The 18,453-nt window shown below is 33.8% G+C and overlaps 1 protein-coding gene across 1 annotated transcript in view; it reads left to right on the plus strand.

Annotated features, from left to right (window-relative positions):
- TJP3 (tight junction protein 3) overlaps positions 1-18,453 on the plus strand; it is a gene marked incomplete at its 5' end in the record, with an annotated part of 839,650 nt that overhangs the window by 25,300 nt on the left and 795,897 nt on the right. Inside the window, 1 exon segment of the mRNA XM_044053884.1 lies at positions 2,940-3,064. Coding sequence (XP_043909819.1) covers positions 2,940-3,064 — 125 coding nt within the window.

Raw genomic sequence — 18,453 nt, forward strand, 5'->3', positions numbered from 1 at the left:
GTCCTGTAAGGAGGGCAAACTAGCACCAATAATATTTTCAACACACCTGATTCTTCAATGTAACCTAATTTTGTTGTGATTGGACAGAGAACCAAACCACACTGTTATGGCTGAGCTGAGAACAGACTCAGTGGCTGCTGTATAGAACTGAATCAACAGTTCCTGTGAGAGGTTGAACTTCCTCAGCTGTCGCAGAATGTACATTTGCTGTTGTGCAGTTTTTTATGAAGGACCCTACACTGGTCTCCTACTTCTAGTCCCGGGAGGTTATAGGTCCCAAAAACTTGAAAGATTCCACAACTGACACAGCAGTATTAAATATAAAGAGGGAGGGATGATATTGTAGTACCACGACTAAAGTCTACTGTCATCTGCACAGTTTTGAGTGTTTAGCTCCAGATTATTCTAACTACACCGAAGGGACACTTGCTCAACCTTCTTGTCTGTATGCAGACTCATCACCATTCCTGATGAGCCCGATGATAGTTGTATCATCCATGTATTTAATAGGGTTGACAGAGGGATCCTTAGAGGTGCAGTCATTAATGTAGAGGGAGAATAACAGTGGGGAGTGCACACATCCCTGAGGGGCACCTGTATTGATTGTAGGATAGCAAGATATAAATTAAAATTTGTAAATGTAAATTTGTAAAAAAGCATAGTAGAAGCAGTGCCCAAGTGTAGATTAAACAACAAACAATTTAAGTAATTTGGCTAATTCGGCCTTCTGCTATTACCTCTCACTTGCACCTCCAACCAATAAGCTGTTAATTGAACATTAGTTGTCTGGGTTACACTTATGTGACATACCTCTCAACTGTACAGATTTTTGCTACTTATTTCTTGTGTTCTTCATGAAATGTGTGGTTTTCTGGCAAAACATTGAAGATTGCAGTCAGTAAATAATGACAGCTTGAGTTTGTCTTCATATTCTTCAGAAAATACATGGCTATGCAAAACGTTTTATTCTAGAAACTTTATAAGTTTATAAGAGGACTTATTAAAATCTGTCCCTGGCTTGGGGCCTTTCTTCCCTACTGTTTTTGGCTTTGTCCAGATTTCTTGCACTAAGAGGTGGAAAAATATGGTCAAGGCTGTGTCTCAAGTGGATCAGATTTCATCTGCAGCTCACATTAGCATCAGTTTCAGAGAGTTATCAGTTATATTACATACATTTTAAGTTTGGAGATATGAGGTGGGTAGCATGTCCATTCTGAGTTATTGATGCAGCTGCTTAAAATTTTAGGTCTAGTTATTTTTCCTCTTTTTGTTAAATTATATCTGGAGTCATTTTCCTAAAATTGAAAGAAATTAACGTGTTTCAGATAAAAGAACAATTTCATTCTTCCATTAATTCAAATTCATTACACTGTGACAAAAATCCAGGTCTGTAAGGCATCCCTTGGGGATTAGACATGATAAAAATAAAGTACACTGTCCTGGTGGGTCTATATTATATCATTGAATGTGTACAAAAGCGAATGATGAATAATCGACCCCATGTAAGTGAAAGCTTAAAACCTTGAAAGCTCAGAACAGTGATTTTTTTTCCAAGGGAAAAAAATCACTGTTTCAAAAAAAATAAATAAATTAAAAAAAATTTAAAGAATACATTAAGTGGGGGGCTTCTCCCACCACACCCCCCTACTTAAATATACCAACTCCAAGATCGCACTACAGTGCAGAAAATGGCAAAGTAACAGAAGCTGCCAAGTGAATTCTTTCCCTGGGAAAGAATTTGCTTAAAAGCCGCTTCGCTATTTTGTCTTTTCATTGTTTTAAGTTTGACTGAGATGCATTCGATAGAATGCATCTTTGGTCATCTAATAGAAACCCGTCCTGGTATACCTGCATCTCGAATTCTCTATTTTCTAGGGGCTCCCTCAATGTTATTTCACAGGTTTGCTTAATTTTGGCTCACATTTATTTTTTTTTATTCTAAATTAATGGTGTAAGCACTTTAAATGCGTCTTGTATATGGGACTTTTACCATCATTTTTCCCTCTAATGCTGGAAGTAAAGGTGTGGGCTATATTGGTGTCTACTTGGCATTAAGTATAGAGACATAAAGTTGTTATTGCTTTTAACTATTTTATTAAACCAGTGTAGACTACAGGTTGAAGACTTTAAACTGAAATGATAGAGAAGCGAGTCTGAATCATGCAGGTCACCTGATTTCCTCATGATTGTAGGTCCTGGCAAGAAAAACAGACTTAATGCAGCTTTTGTGCCTGGTTTTTAGGAGATCAACTTCAGAGAAATTGGTCTTAACATGGATATAATCTTACACCAGATGACTCTGTTCTTGCCTTACTTTGCATTGACAGCATAGTAGAGCATGGTGTGGTCCGAACTTTAAACAAGTGATTAAAATTCATCAGTAAAAGAGTAAGATGCAGTTTTGACTTTTTTAATGAATTTCAGATATACATGCATTCAGTAGGATTATTTTGTGCAGGTTTCCATTATTTAGAGTGGACAGTGCTTTGTTCCTATAAAAAGCATAAAATAAGCAGTCACTGGTTAACAGTTAAAAAGGTAAATTCCAATTTTTTTGAAGTCCCTGAATTATATACAATTGTAATTAACATGATTTTTGTGTAATTTGAATGTGTTTATATATATATATGCAAAACTAAAACATATTTTAAGTACGGGACTTTCAATAAAACAAATGGATGGTATTGTAAGTAATACAAAAAATACAGGTTATGGTTCATGAGTACCCTAGCGTAAAATGCCTAATTCTGTGGCAAATTGTGTTTTTTGTTTGCATTTACTCAGGCAGTCCAAATTCATGGTTTTCTGGAAGTTCACTGTTCTTCCTGAAAAACTGGTGTCCCTGTAAGCAATCAAAGTGGTATGATTCTTGGTATATGAAATACAGGTGTTGATTTGAGAGGTGAGCATTATTCATAGTTTTGTTTCATGTATTTTAGGACCCTCGGATGGGATTTGGAATTGCTGTGTCTGGAGGAAGAGACAAACCCAGCAGTGCTGATGGAGACCCTTCTGTAATAATCTCTGATGTGGTTCGTGGAGGTCCAGCAGATGGAAGACTCCAGTAAGTCTATATGGTTAAGTCCAGCTTTATTCACAGCATATGTGCCGTCCTATTACTTTAGATGTTTCCTTTACCAGGCATGCTGACCACTTGTCAAGTCAACATGACTGAAAAACCATCGTTCTGTCTCTTCCCCCACCCAAAAAAGAAAGGTAGAAAGAAAATGTATCAGAGTTAGGCAGGCACTATGTAATGTCAAGGGGTAGGCAACTAAGAGGAAATGCAGTTTTTATCATTTGTATCTCAAAAGCATCATAAATGTGGGACTTTGAAGATGGTTGCACACTGATCAACAACTTAACTTCAGCTCTCCCAGTGTGAAATCAGAAAGGGATTACCATTGAAGCCAGTGTTTTCTGAAAGCATATAAGCTGTTTTTTTTTTTTACATCTGAGATAGGAATGGCAATAAAAGAACGGACAGCAATCAGTGTAAGTGGGAACACAGGCTGTAGCATCTACTTTAGCATGTGTAACCTTAATTTTAGGTTTGGTATTGCCTGCAGGTACAATTGTGGATTTGGGGTTATTCCTGTCTAGGGCTAAACTTCATTTTTATGTGTTCCAAGTTAATAGGGGATTGGGTGTTTTGAAAATGTATTTAATTTTGTTTTGTTTGAGGGTTTTCATTAAAACAAAAAGTCTTGAAAAATATGGCATGGGTTTAAATGGTGATAAGATGAAACAACTGTATAAAAGATCAACATTAGTATGTACATGTATCACAAAAGTTAGAAATGCACATACAAAAAAGCTGTTATGTATGTAGGAATGATAGCTTTTTATCTTAATGGCTTTGCTATTCATATTATCTTGGCATGTAAATGGCCTTACAGGTATTGACAAAAAGGAAGGGGTATTAAATTATATTAAGAAGTTAGGGATTGTCGTAATGGTTAAGGTGTTTACCTCACAGGCAGAGGTTACAGGGCTTGATTCCCTGATTTGAAGGAAAGTGACTAGGCTTAAAATAGCTTACAAAGGCAGCTAGCCTAGTACTTACCTATGAACCTATGAAGAAATTCAGAATGCAAATTGCAGTACTGCATGAGACACATTTGGAGAGAAATTAGCGTGAATTTGACAAACAAGGGATTTCAGGATGGATATTCAGCAGCATATAAGGGATAAAGGAAAGGAAGAGTAATTATGATAATTTGCTGAAGAGGTTCCAGTAGTGACAGAAGAGAGAAAAAGACAATATTATTTATTAATTAATTTATTTATTTTAATATTTGTTGAGTGGGAAAGTATGACTGGGACAGAGCCCATTTTCAGTGGAGACCCGGGGAGAAATGCTCCAGATGCATATCTTTGGAATGTGGGAGGAAAAGAAAACCCATGTGAATGCAGGGAGGACATGCAAACTCTGCACAGAAGGCACCCCAGCCAAGAATTAAACCGGAGAACCTCTTGCTGTGAGGCAACAATGCTAACCTCTGCACCACTGCACCGCCCGATGGTAAATTTTGGTAGCAAGGGGCTATTGACAAGGGAGGAGGATTACAATGGCTTGTATTTACATTCTTCCAAAAACTACTATGGAGTTTAAGAAATTATGATTAAAATTCATCAGTAAAATAGTAAGATGCAGTTTTGACCTTTTGACCCTTGGGGAGAAATAGCTTTCAACAGGGAATATTACTTGTAGTTGGGGACTGGAACGTTGTTTGCAATAGTGAGGATATATCAGAGTCATCCAGAAGGGAAAATATAACAAAAGAGGGTAGATATTTGAAGAAATTTATGAAAATATTTAGTATGGAAGATGTCAATTCAGTAGTGGGAACTTGGACAGCATTTGCTGCTTATTCTTCAATGTACAATAGCTAGACGAGACTAGATAAAAATTATATTTCACAGGAACATGTGCATTTAATTAAAAGCTTTGAGACACATCCAGTAACCATTTCTGATCATGCATCAGTAAAACCAAGATAAAAATATAGGGTAATGAAGTAAAAAGAAGGCACTGGCATTTTTTTCACCTACCTGTTTGAGAGGAATTTAAGGAATGGGTAATGGAAGTAATTCTAGAGATATTAGGGAAGATAGAACTGTCTTCAAAAGTTATAGCTACTGAGTGGGATAAAATGAAAGTGGAGTTAAAAAACAGGGAGAAATAAGAGAGAAAGATAGTTAAGTAGTGGGAATTACTTAGAGGCTCAGAAAGGTTAAAGTATTGCAGAATAAGGGGAATCTCACAGAACAAGAAGTGCAAATGCAGTGTGCTAAAGGGAAAATAAGGGAGTATTTGGATAAAATGCATATGTTCAGAAAGATTTCTGTTAAGCAACTATTTTTTGATGAAAACTCTAGAGCACAAAACTTTCAGCACAATGACATAGGCAGTAAAAAGTAGAAAGGTTTGATGTTCTTACTGATAACTGCTGCAGTAGCTTTAGCTATATGGGTTATATCCTGCCAAGGATATAACAACCGGCCAGCTTCCAAAGCTTCAGGGCACCTTTCACGTGTCCAAACTGTTAGGCATCTTGAGCTGAACTGACTAAAAGACAAGTCTGAGCATGAAACCTTGTAGAGGTTAATAGCCTTGGGTAGAGTACACTCCTCTGAGACTTTTGAGGATTGATGGTTGACTTGTGCTGTTCCTTGTATTGGAAGATAAATTCCCTTTGGGAGAAAATCTTCCATTTTCTAATTATTGTTTGTGTTTTGTCACTTTCCTCTTCACAATGGTTATTTTAAAGCTAAGAATTTTGTGTTTCAATGGACTGTCACAAGACTCTATTAAATTTTAAAGCGGGTACCCTATTTGTTTTCTGTTGTCTAAAAGTTGTAAATAGTTTACTAGGAATGAAGAGGTGCCATTTTCGGCTTCACCATGTAACAAATTTCAGGTCCCATAGTTAGTCCTTCTTCCGGCCACAAAAAAAAAAGCTAAGCAAATAACCTTTGCCATCACAGCAGGCTAGCAGATTACCTCTGCCACATGTGGGTGACTCTGCTGTGACTATTTGTTGTACCTCAGACCACTCATTTTTTACTCCTATCCCTTTGGGGCAGCACCTACAGCCACAGTAAACTGGGGGCTAGACACATCTTCAGCGGCTGTTGAGGTCCCCTCAGTGAGTGGGGAACAGCAGCTCTTGTCAGTCCTGGGAAGAGGGAACATGTAAGCCTTCTTTATGTCAGAATGCTGTGCCCATCCCTGGGGAAGCTGTTGCTGCTGCCATTAGTAACATGGTTGGCCCCATTTTTCCAGTCAGAAAGAAACAGAAAACTAAGGACGTGTCTTCTAATCCTTAGATTTTCTTAGACTGGAGTAGTTTTTTGGTTAAGGGTTTAATTCAGGCTGTTATCCTTGTAAAGTAGTTTCTAATAAAAGAAAGAGGGATACCTCTTTTCCTGAAGAGATTCAAGATTCTGAAACTGAACAGGATGATAAAAAGACAGATACAGGGTTGTCTGCTCAGATTTCTGATTCAGACTCAGGAGAGCTCAGTTTCAGATTCTCCCTGTGGGGGGGTTTCTGTTTCTCTTGAGACTTTTGCTAGAATGTGCCAATGTTTTCAGTTGGAGAACACTGTGGTTTCTCTGGCCCTCAGAAAATACTATGAGTGGGGCGTGGCCAAGGATGAACACAGGATAGCAGCAGATTTCTTCAGCTCCACCAATTTCATTACATTGACAGGAATTAATTACTTAAAAAATTAATTTTTGAAGTAATTTTCTTTCTAAATATGTTTGTTTTATATAGTTCTTGAACTATATCTAAAAAAGAAAGGAAATCTTAATAATATTCCTGTCAGAAATTACTTTGGAAATTTTCATGTCAGTTTATCAGTCTGAAATGAGTTCCAGTAAGACAAATTCTCAAGACTCCAGCATCAAGAAAGAACTTCAGTCTCTGATAATTATAGTCCAGCAACTTACTGCTAAGATGGATAAAATGGATACTAAAATAGACACTTTCATAGAAAAACTACAAAACAAATAGACTTGTTACATATGGACCTGCAACAACAGAAGATCCAGATGACAGGCATAGAAGAAGCTGTGAATGACATGGAAAATAGAATACAAGAAGAGGAAATCAACACTGAGTTTCTGCTGAAACAAAATACACATTTACAAACAAAGCTGGATGACCTGGAAAATAGATCTAGGCGCAGTAACATTAGGATTTTTGGACTGCCAGAAAATATTGAAGGTAACAATATTACTTCTTTTTTAACAACATGGCTCCCTAAACCTTTAGATTTACCAGAAGCATTCTCTTTTGGTATTGAAAGAGCACATAGATCTATAGCTAATACTAACTCTAACAAAACTATCCTAGATCAGTTATAGTTAGATTTCTATCATCTTTTGATAAAGAGATGGTTCTTAAATCTGCTTGGGCTAAAGCTCCTGTTAAGATTAATGAAACAACTGTGCGTTTTGACAATGACTATTCTTCCATGGTATTAGCTAAAAGAAAAGTTTTCTGCCACTAATAAGGGAGCTTAAAAAGCACAGTTTAAAACATACCTTCTGTTTCCTGCCAAGCTTAAAATCTTCCTTCCTGATGGTCCTAAAATTTTCGATGACTTAGACTCTGCTTTACTGTTTATCAAAAAAAATAAGATTTTGGAAAAAATAGAAGAAATGGAATGGGCTAGTCCTTCGTTAAAGAGACTGGCAACTGAAACTTCGTGGAAGACTTCAGAGAAGAAGAAGAGACTAAAAACAAATGATTTGTACTATTTTTTTTTTCTCTCTCATCGTTTTATTTTATTATTAATCTTTTTAAATATAGTTCCTGCATTTCCAAGCAACAAATATTTTGAAAAAGATTTAATCAAAGTTATTCTCTGTGTGCAAAGAAATGTTTTGTTTCATAACTAGTCAAAATATCTGGAGATTTAATGGCAAGCTGTGATTTAACTTGTTTCTCTTTCTGAAGAGGAAAAATAAGGTCAGTAAGTTGATACATTTTTTTTCCTTTAAAAGTTTATATGTTCTTCAAATGCTATTCCTAATTATACTTTCTTGATTACACTGCTTATGCTTGTTTGTAAATAATCTGTCATGCTTTAATAATAATTAGAACTAAATAATAGTAAATAATGTTTTATTTTTAACTCTATTAATATAAACAGTAAGTAACATTCTATTGTATATACTTCTTATAGCTTTCTCTTACATTTTTTTTATTTCTGCCTTACACCCTTTTACTTTCTACTCTCTTTTCTTTTCTTTATTAATATATAGAAATGCTTTTGATCATATAGACACAGTAAATAATTAAAATTTGCATAGGAGTTGAGTTGGGACAAAAATTTTGAGTTTTGTTACTTATTAATAATTTTGGGCTTGATTTCACTTACATAGAGTCTGTAATAACCTGTAGAATGCATTGTGAAGGTTTTGTCATGTTTAGATGCATTTGCACTGCTAAATGAATGTTTGTCACTAGTTTTTAATAAGTTTCCCGCCAAAATGTTAAGAGAGACAATCTGGGATGTGGGCTGTCTAATGCACAGTGTCCATGAGCTACTTCAAAAGCTTCAACTCTCAGAATTCTCACAGAGAAGCTGAAAGCAGCTAGTCTCACCTTTGACCTGGATATCACACTGACACATCACAGATACAGGAATGACACTACCTAATTATACTTTCTTGATTACACTGCTTATGCTTGTTTGTAAATAATCTGTCATGCTTTAACTAATAATAATTAGAACTAAATAATAGTAAATAATATGTTTTATTTTTAACTCTGTTAATATAAACAGTAAGTAATATTCTATTGTATATACTTCTTATAGCTTTCTCTTACATTTTTTTTATTTCTGCCTTACACCCTTTTACTTTCTACTCTTTTTCTTTTCTTTATTAATATATAGAAATACTTTTGATCATATAGACACAGTAAATAATAAGATTCGCATAGGAGTTGAGTTGGGACAAAAATGTTGAGTTTTGTTACTTATTAATAATGTTGGGCTTGATTTCACTTACATAGAGTCTGTAATAACCTGTAGAATGCATTGTGAAGGTTTTGTCATGTTTAGATGCATTTACACTGCTAAATGAATGTTTGTCACTAGTTTTAATAAGTTTCCGCCAAAATGTTAAGAGAGACAATCTGGGATGTGGGCTGTCTCATGCACAGTGTCCATGAGCTACTTCAAAAGCTTCAACTCTCAGAATTCTCACAGAGAAGCTGAAAGCAGCTGGTCTCACCTTTGACCTAGATATCACACTGACACATCACAGATACAGGAATAGCAGATTAATAATATGTTTTAAACCCTATGTCCCAAACATATACATTACTATAACTCATTTAATTCATCTGATTGACAAGCATAAATAATTTTATAACTCTATACTGGAAGAAATTGTCATGTGATATATTTTAAAGCAGTAGTATAGCATGTTTGTAAAATCTGGTTACTAAAATGTGTTTGCTGTGCATTATTTTGTATAAAGCAGACAGATTTATTGAAGGGACAGCAATGTAAGATGGTGCTCAGTAAAGATACAACTCAGTGAGGTCAGATATATATTTATGTGTGTGTGTGTGTGTGTGTGTGTGTGTGTGTGTGTGTGTGTGTGTATGTGTGTGTGTATGCATTTGTGTGTATATATATATATATATATATATATATATATATGTATATGTGTGTGTGTGTGTGTGTGTATATATATATATATATATATGTGTGTGTGTGTATGTAGATATGTATATAAATGTTTCTGAGAATCTGCTTAACTATGAAGTATGATTTATAACAATTTCTATGAATACAATATTTTATTCTATTGGCAATAATGAGTTTGAGTAAATGCTCATATGCAAGCAATTCAAGGTTTTTTTTGGAAGCTGTTAACTGTATTTACATGACAGAAAATAGATGCATCCTAATATATGTAATGTCTGAATCATATTAGCCAAAGTTTTGATTTAAATGAATGTTAGAACTTATTTTTCTCTCCTCTTGATTTCTAACATCAAGATTATTTGAATGCTATTTGAATACAAGTGTTTTATATTACATGGATGTATATAGTAGTATGAACAGTTTTTTAATAAAAAAAAAAAAAAAAAAAAAGAAAAGGTTTATTTTAGTTTTACCAAATGTGTAGTCTTGTCTTGCTAGATAATTGAATTGAAAACTGTTAACTTCAGTTAAATATAACTAGTATTAAATTGATAAGGTGGTAGCTGACGTACTGCTGCTTAGGGTAGGGGGTTAACTTGAGTGGTAAATACTACACTAAGTTGGAGTTTATAAATCCAGGCTGGATGCAAGGTTTAATCCTTACATTATTTTCACTTGTTCATTGTTATTTGTATATAGTTTTGACATCCACAATATATTTTGTACATTCATTGTCACTACAAACAAAATTGAATCCTATACGAAATCCCATAAGAGATTCAATAAATACAGCTATATTTAAAGGTACACCTAAAGGAGGAGATGTAACATTACTTATCTTGTTATTTGTTATTTTGATCATAAGATTCTTAAGTTTTAAAAATGCCAAATGACATCTTTAAAAGGAATTTCTTTAAACATTAATGGATTGAATAATCCATGTAAAAGGGCAAGCCTAATAAGATACATTAATTTACATAAGGCCAACTTAGTCTTCCTACAAGAAACCCATCTCTTGAAAAAAAGATATTGATAAACTAGCCACAAACAAATATACAGTATTGGTTAGTTCAGAGCACACTCAGAAAAAAGAGGAGTGGCTATTTTATGGAATAAAAGTATGCCCATTCCTAAAACCATTAAGTCTTATCAGGATGACAAAGGAATGTTTTGTATGGTTACAATACAAATTAATGGGAAGACTTACACTTTAATGTATATTGGATACCTGGAATTGGTATTAATATAGTGAAACATCATCTTGATAAGATCATATCATTCTCTATAGGAGATATTATTTTAGCTGGTGACTTTAATTGTATACTACATGAAAGTGATACTACCACTATAGGAAAGAGAAGAATTACATCTAATGCAAAACATTTAAAGGATTTTGCTAATTCTTATCATTTGAATGATATTAATAATCAGATAGATTCAAAATCATTACCATACACCTTTTTTTCAAAAATAGATAGGGTCTTTATTTCTAACCAGATGGTAACAGATTTAATTAATTCCAAAATCATTTCATGTCCTATATCTGATCATAATTCAATTGTTTTGAATTCATGATAAAAAATACTCATAATGTTCAGATCAAAAGGATACCAGCATACTTAACTCAACTAAAAGACTATAAAGAATATATACTTTCAGAAGTAAAACATTTTTTAGGCATAAATAACACTCCTGAAGTCTCCATTGTTTATGTTTGGGATGCCTTAAAATCATATCTATATGGACAAAGTATCAGATGGTATAATAATAAAAGGAAATCTTGGGATAAGGAATTGTTAGATATTCAAAGTAAATTAGACTCTTATAAACATAATAATAAAGAAAATATTATGGACAAGAAAGTTATTGAAGAAATAAACAAACTAAATGAGAAATACAAAGAAATTTTAACTCATAAAGTTAAAATAACTTTAGAGAAATACAAGTTTTTGTCTTATTCAATAAGCCCCAAATACTTACATAGACTTAAAAATAAAACAAAAAGGTTGAATAAACAAAACCATATCAAAGAAATCTTTTCTCTAAGGAAAAAGAAGAATGTTTCTAGTATACCAGAAATACTAGATGAATTTAGAAATCACTTTCACAAAATTAACCATAATAATATTAACATGGAACCTAAAGATAAAATAAAGGAGTTTATAACCACAAATATGAATAAAAAGCTTAATAAACAACAGATTAAACTATTGGACAAGAGTATTTCATATACAGAAGTTATTACACAAATAAATAAGCTGAAATCAAACAAAGCACTGGGTAATGATGGGTATTATACCAGAGATATATAAAATCCTTTCTAAAAATACATATTCATTAATACATAAGGTTTTTATTTTGGCCCAAACTGAGTTAATAACCCCCCCATCTTGGCAATATACATTTATTTCGCCAATTTTAAAACCTAATAAAGATCCAACTAGATGTTCTTCATATCGGCCCATCTCATTACTTAATGTTGATTATAAAATGTTTATGAATATCTTTGCTGATAGATTGAAGACAATCATTCCCAGCATTATAGATATAGATCAGACAGACTTCATTGTAAATAGAAATACTTTTGATAATATAAGAAGAACTTTAACATTAATAGATTTTGCAAATAGGAAAAAGAAAGATTTAACACTTATTAGTCTTGATATAAGTTCAGCATTTGATTCAGTAAGTTGGGACTATCTGTTTACCTTAATGAAGTGCACAAACTTCTCGGATGCATTTGTAAATCTAATTGAACATTTATACAAAGGAACGTTGGCTTATATTAAGGTAGGAACATATGTTTCACAAAAATACCCATTCTTAAAGGTACAAAACAAGGATGTCCACTTTCTCCACTATTATTCACTTTAGTAATGGAGCCTTGGGCTAATTTGATCAGAAACAGTACTGACATAGAGGGTTTTGAAATAGATGAAAATACAACATCAAAATTCAACTTTTGCAGATGATGTTCTAATTACATCAGCAGGATCTAATTCTTCTATACAGTCTCTATTTGATAACATGATGAATTTTAAAAGTATTTCTGGTTTAATATTCAATGAAGAAAAAACTAAAATACTACCTATATATACACGAAAAAATATTCTCATTAGTGATTTTACTAAATATGTACCCAGTTCAGGTCAGATAACTTATTTAGGTATAATACTATCTAAAGATATTAAATCTATTATATATAATAATTATAATACCTGTTTTCTTAATATACAAAATCAATACCTGGAATAATATTTTTTTACTATGGAGGAGAGACTTACAATTATTAAAATGATAATATTCCCCAAGATTTTATACTTAATACAATCAATAATACTTCCACCTACAAAAATAATTATCAAGAAACTGAACACACTAATGTTAAATTTCTTATGGGCACCTAATAGACCTAGGATTGCATTAAAGAAACATACTAATAGCTGGTCTCAAGGGGTATTTCTTTTCCAGACTTTAATTTATATACTATCTCTTCTATTGTAAAAGTTATTACTTTATTAATAGATCAGTCATATGTCACAAAATGGAAAGATTATTGGGAGCTAATTAGTATACACTTCATGAAAATCTCCTTAACACATAAAAATATGATTGTAAATAACTCCATGTTATGGTTACTAAAGGAATTTTGTACTTCACCTATTACACCTAAACATATGGTTTGTTACCCATTAAATATTATCATTAGTTATCGTAACTTTATATCCATGCACCCTAAGTATAGGGAATGGAATTTTATTGTATTTCCTATAATGTATACTCAGGGTATGCTTTTGTCATCTACTTCTGAAGGAACTCATTTAGCTATAGATAATGATCTAAAGTACTGGTATCAGTTGATATCTGATAATAAAGTTAAAAATCTAGATTTCTTAAAACAAGAATTTGATCTAAGAGAAACTTGCTGGTTAGAGGTTCAGACCTTTAGACATCTCATTGATAAAATAGATTTAATGTCTATAACTGTTAAAGAATCTATTCCAACACTGATTGATTACTTGATATTAAATTTACAACATAAAAGTTTCTGATAAAGGTAAACTTTCATACATACATAAAGTTATCAGACAAGAAACTTTTTACAGTGTAGATTCATACTGGAATTATTTCACTTCTATTAATGGGGACCCACCAAATCAACAAGATAAACAATATATATTGGAATCTGCTTATAGAACTACGTCTTCCATTGTCTGGAGACTTTATACATGGAAATTTTACATAGATATTTTATACACCTTTGATGATGAATAAAATAAATAATAAAGATAATCTATGTAAGAGATGTAATGTAGAAATTAATGCTGACTGGGCTCATATGTTTTATGACTGTATAAAATTGAAAGAATACTGGAAGTCAATTAATGAATTTTTGCAGGCTCTTTTTACAGATAATTTCATTATTTCTAAATCTCTTATATTATTTAACACACCTGTACCTCAAAGTGTTAAAAAGGTTAAGCTTCCCTTGTTATGGTCTATTCTAGCAGTGGCTAGGAAAATAATAACTAGAAATTGGATTTCAGATACACCTCCTTCGTTCAATGAATTTAAAAATGTTAAATTTAATTTAAATGAATTTAAAAATGTTATGAATATAGTGTGCCATATGGAAATAAACACAATTAGGACTAGAACAAATAGAAAAACATCTTATTTTATTGTATGGGATAATTTACAAAATTTGTTAAAAAAATTTTAATTTCAATAGCATGGTATTTTAGTTTAATTAATTGATCTGATTGTAGTGGATGTCTTTGTAAATACTTTAGTTGTTTTGTTGAATATTATAATAATACCTATTTTTAATTACTTGTATAAAATTGTTATGATATTTCTCTTATATGTTAAAATAATAAACCTGTTTTGAAAAAAAAGAAAATACTATAAGTAGTAACAGAAGGAATTTCCAGAACCTAAACCTGTTCCTCCTGTTCTGTCTGCTTTAGAGGGTGGGTGGGTGTGGGTGTGGGTGTGTGTGTGTGTGTGGGTGGGTGTGGGTGGGTGGGTGGGTGTGTGTGTGTGTGGGTGTGGGTGGGTGTGTGTGTGGGTGGGTGTGTGTGAGGGTGGGTGGGTGTGAGGGTGGGTGAGTGTGTGTGAAGGTGGGTGGGTGTGTGTGAGGGTGGGTGTGTGTGTTACTGCCAGCTGTCTCTAAAAAGGTAGAATGTGTAAAAATACTGAGTCCAAATTTTTTATATGCTATTCCCAAACCTGACCCTGTAGCTTTAGTTGATCCCACTGCTACTAAACACTTTAATTCCAATCCTACTTTTGCTGATAAGAATGGGAAATTATTGATGAGTGTTGAAAAAAGTTTCTGCTTCTGCAACTTTGATTTTTCAGAATTGATTTGTCAGGTTGATATGTTTATTTATTCTTACTAATTATGAAATTGAGGAATGTTTTATCCGCAGTTTCTTCTTGTGAGTAAAAATCTGCTTTAAATAACTTTGTTTCTTCTAACACAGGTCATACCTCATTGTTTACAGTGTGTATGATTCTTCCAAGGCAATGGCCACTTGTACTGTTTTGAGGAGGTTTGCATGGTTTCACTGTCAGCACCTTCCAGATGATGACAGAATTATATTTTAAATTCCCCTCAATCTTCCCTCTGTCTGTTGACAGGAAAGCACTGAAGAGCTCAGCGCCCAAATGTGTCTTTTAGTCTGCTCAGCTATAGAGCTGCCGGACAGCTTGGGTGCATGTCCGGCTGTTACATTTTTGACAGGATATATAACCCATATAGTTAAGGCTACTCCAGCAGTGATCTTTCTAATATCTCCTGTTATGGTTAAGCTTACTTAGATGACTGTAGTTTGTTAAAACTAGGGACCTAAACAAGGAAAATAACCAGAGATCCTGAAGAGGTTTTAAAGAGATTGCAGACATTTTATGAAAATGTATATAAACCAGCGAAATGTGGAAATCAAGAAAGCACAAATGTAAATATTTATAGAAGACAATTATGCCAAGGTTAAAGGTAGCTGAGGCTCAACAGCTAGCAGTTATGATAGGAGGGGGTAAAATAGAAATGATGTGTAATCAGTCTTCGGGAAAGTCTCCAGGAACAGATGATATTCCTGTGGAAATTAAGGATGAAAGTTATAGATCTGGAAGATTTAGTTTAACATTATTTTAAAAGGAGGGAAGCATCAATATCTTGGAAGAAAACCGTGGTGGCTATTTTACCTGAGGACATTTAAGACCCATGAGACCCAAGCGTCATACAAACCCATTTCAGTTTTCAACCAGGATTAATTACAAAAGTGTCTATACTAGCTAAAAGAATGTCACAGATGTTGCCACAATCAAGAGATATGGATCAGTGCATTTTTTCTGGAGGGGAAGTGAACATTTGACAACATTAATAGAACAGTGATAATCCAGAGGGAAGCAGAATGTAAGAAAATACCTCTGGTGGTGGTGGGTCTTGTTACAGAGAAAGCATTTGACAGAGTGAGCTGTGATTTTTGAGTAGGGCAGTGGAAGCAAATGCATTCCTTAGTATAATAAAGTTAATTAAGAGGGTATATTAAGGATTGGAGGTAAGAATTAAAGTGGGATGGTTCTTCTGATAAGTTGGTTGAACAGAGGAGTGAGGCAGGGGTGTCCTCTTTTCCTTTTGCCAGTTGCTCTAAATATAAAGCAAATAACAAAGAAAATAAGTGTCTCAGAAGTGCAAGGATATAATTGGTATAGTAATTAAGAAAAGTTGGCTTTAATTGCAGATGATATTTTGTACCTAATAAATCTAGAAAAGGATATCTCAATGTTGTGGAACATTATGAGAATGTTTCAGGTATTTTTTGGATAAAAAAGAATGAATGGAGCTAAAACAAGGCTATAGCCATTAACCGTATACCCACAAACAAATTGGTTCGGTAGTGCCCATATTTTTGTGGACATAAGATGAAGTATTTAGTCATGGATTAAAAAGGCTTCTGTTATGGCAGCTAAGGATATGTGAGAAGAGACTAAACAAAAATAATTTAAAAACTGAAGGAACTGGATGCTCTAGTTTATGAATATGGGTACAAGCATTGAAAATGTTTTTAGTCCCTTTAGTAATGTAGTCTACTACTTTAATCTGCCAACAGATTACCCAAATGTAAAGACTGCAACAGTGAATACACTCGAACATCTACATTTATGGTAAGTGTACACAACTGTACTTTTTGTATACTGGTCAGGCATATTTTTATCAACTGTAGGAGACGTTGTGGACAGTAATTAAGATGAAGGGATTTTTCTGATAGGGGAAGAGGGCCATAGTTAACTGTGATAAGCTGATCCTTCCAATAGAACAAGGTGGTTTATGATTCCTGGATATAAAGGGATATTTTACATTCACACAGTTAAGGCTGATATACATAGCACCAGCAGAAGGTTATAATTCAAACCTAAAATGGATGATGAAGAGGGAGTGAGGTGGAGTTAAAGAAAGTGGGCTTTTGGATGTAAATCCTTATTGGGAATAATAACCATGCAGAATATTATATTCATGAAGTAACAGAAAGTATTTTAAGAAGTAAGTCAACATGATAATGGTGAAAGGGGATTTTGCCAGTAGGGATGATTGCAATGTAGGGTACATAAAATAGGCAAGAGGGGGTTGGAATTTAATGGAGAAAACTGCCAAAATAAGGAAGTTATTGGGAGTAAATAGCTAGAGAGGAAAATGTAATTGAATGGGATGAGGCCAAGAAGAACGACATTTTGACTGCAGGCTAGAGACTTCCTTCCCTGCCAGGGATTGATACTTGAGAATAGGCAGAGAGAAAAGGCCAGGAGAATCTTAAGTGAAAGACCTGCTCTGGGGGGAGGGGGGGGGTTTAGTCAAATGGAGAACAAAAGCTACTGTTAAAAAAAGGGGTGATTCTTAGAGCATATAAAATATTGCACGATCAATCAGAGGTCAGAAAAGGTTGGGAAGAGACACTGGAAAAGCAGTTGAACAATAGGGGGACATATGTGTGGCTCACTAGTTTGCAGCAAAGTCAAGAAGGGTTAGGATCTTTGCTTGGACATGTTTACATAGGTAGTTTTATACCCCAAGCAGACTTCAACTTTTTTCTCAAGTAGATAGCAAATGTTGGAGGTGTGATGGGGAAGAAAGAAGTAACTGGAAATGTTTTGGGGGTATAATGAGTTGGCGGATTTTAAAAATTCCGTAGAGAGTACACTATCAGAAATATTTGATGAGCAAATGGCTGTAACTAAGGATGTGATTTTTTTTGAGGTGGGACACAGGTCTGAATTACCTAGACATAGAAAGGCATTATGAAGTTTAATTCTGTTAGCTACCAAAAATGCAGTTATTAGAAAATGGAAATCTAATTCTAAACCAACTGTATTTGAAGTAATGAACAGTATAAAAGAGATGCAAGAACTGAAAAAGAGGTATCTTTAGAAAAGAGAAGTAGCGTATTACATAGAAATAAATGGAAATTATGGGAACAATACATGCTGAATAATGTTCAGGTAGAGGATGAGTGAGGTTGTAGGGAATGTAGGAGCTCAGCAATTTATGTAATGTTAGACTGATGATAATTGCAAAGAAAGAAATTATATATGATGTCTAATGTATGTAACTAGAAAAATGTTTGATGTGATGATGTCCTAGCTTGCCTTCATTCTTACTAGGTTGGGTTTGGATCTGGTCCTTGGATCCGTCTCGGCCTTTATTTTCAAGCTCGAGGTCCTCTGCCAGCTTGTGACTCCCTATCCCAGCATGCACTGGAACATCCTCAGATCT

This window comes from Protopterus annectens, chromosome 13.part0 (assembly GCF_019279795.1).
Source record: "Protopterus annectens isolate FY-2018-M chromosome 13.part0, PAN1.0, whole genome shotgun sequence".
NCBI classification, from domain to species: Eukaryota; Metazoa; Chordata; order Ceratodontiformes; family Protopteridae; genus Protopterus; species Protopterus annectens.